Source organism: Penaeus monodon, chromosome 28 (genome assembly GCF_015228065.2).
Source record: "Penaeus monodon isolate SGIC_2016 chromosome 28, NSTDA_Pmon_1, whole genome shotgun sequence".
NCBI classification, from domain to species: domain Eukaryota; kingdom Metazoa; phylum Arthropoda; class Malacostraca; order Decapoda; family Penaeidae; genus Penaeus; species Penaeus monodon.
Window position 1 is genome coordinate 14,018,976 of NC_051413.1, and position 1,015 is coordinate 14,019,990.

Here is a 1,015-nt window from a genome sequence, read left to right on the forward strand (position 1 = left end):
GATGGTTTATGCGATAGTTTTTTAAACATCTTTTTAAAATTTGTCTGGTTTTTGGGTTACCTTGATCGGAAAATCTTTATTGGGGGTTTTTCAATTTTGCCCCCGTTTTCATTTACCTTTTTAGCATTTTTTTGCAATTAGAGAAAAAAACGCAAAAATGATAATAAGATGTGTCTTTAGCCATACGGGGTAATCTCAAAAACACAACTCAGCCAAAAAACCTAGCAATCAAAGTAATACTGAGAATTTCATGTTTCTTTGTAAGGGGGTTTTTGTACTGCAACTGTATAGGTAAGTAGAAAAAAAGGGGCCACAATTTGACGAAAAGGCTGGAGTTTTTACAAAAAAGTTGCTACTAAACCCTACCGGTAGGTAGCCAAAAGCACGTTGCCCTTACATACTGGGGGGTAGAAACCCGTCTACACATTTTAAAAAAATCAACATATTTTTGCACAGATTCTGTCTTACTCTATTTATATAGATGTTTTATGGTTGAGACCCGAGAGCATTTATCAAAACTTCCATTCCGAAATGTTTCAACTCGAATTTCTCTTTACAGACTTTTTAAAAATGTCGAGTTTTTAGTAACATAAATTTCCAGTGCGTACAATTGCGTTTCAAAATTAAAACCCAACATGATATGAAGTTTTTTTCCAAAAGTTGTGGACTCCATGAACGCCTGTTTGTGGGTACTCCCTGATAAACCCCCGATAACCCCCAAGGGTACGCATATTCCCGTTGAGAAAACCCATTAGTTATCCATTTTTTTTTAAAATTTAAAGGGACAGTGCCAGATGACAAGCACCAGGACCTGGGGCTATTTGGCACTATCAGCTTTGGAGAAAATCAAACAAAAAACAAGGATAGTGTATGAAACATCCTATGAAATTTTTAACCCCAGGAGGGAAAAACAGAGCTTAATTTCAGGTCAGAGAAAATGGGGAGTTACCATGTCTTACGTTTTTTATTCTTTTCTTTTTTAAAAAATTTTTATATATATATTTTTTATGGGTTT

General features: G+C 34.9%; 1 protein-coding gene across 1 annotated transcript in view; it reads left to right on the plus strand.

Moving 5' to 3' along the window:
• The first annotated feature begins 671 nt into the window (after nt 1-671).
• LOC119591052 (early nodulin-75-like) overlaps nt 672-1,015 on the plus strand; it is a 3,600-nt gene continuing 3,256 nt past the window's right edge. Inside the window, exons 1-2 of the mRNA XM_037939779.1 lie at nt 672-723; nt 783-868. Coding sequence (XP_037795707.1) covers nt 672-723; nt 783-868 — 138 coding nt within the window. The remainder of the gene's footprint in view (nt 724-782; nt 869-1,015) is intronic.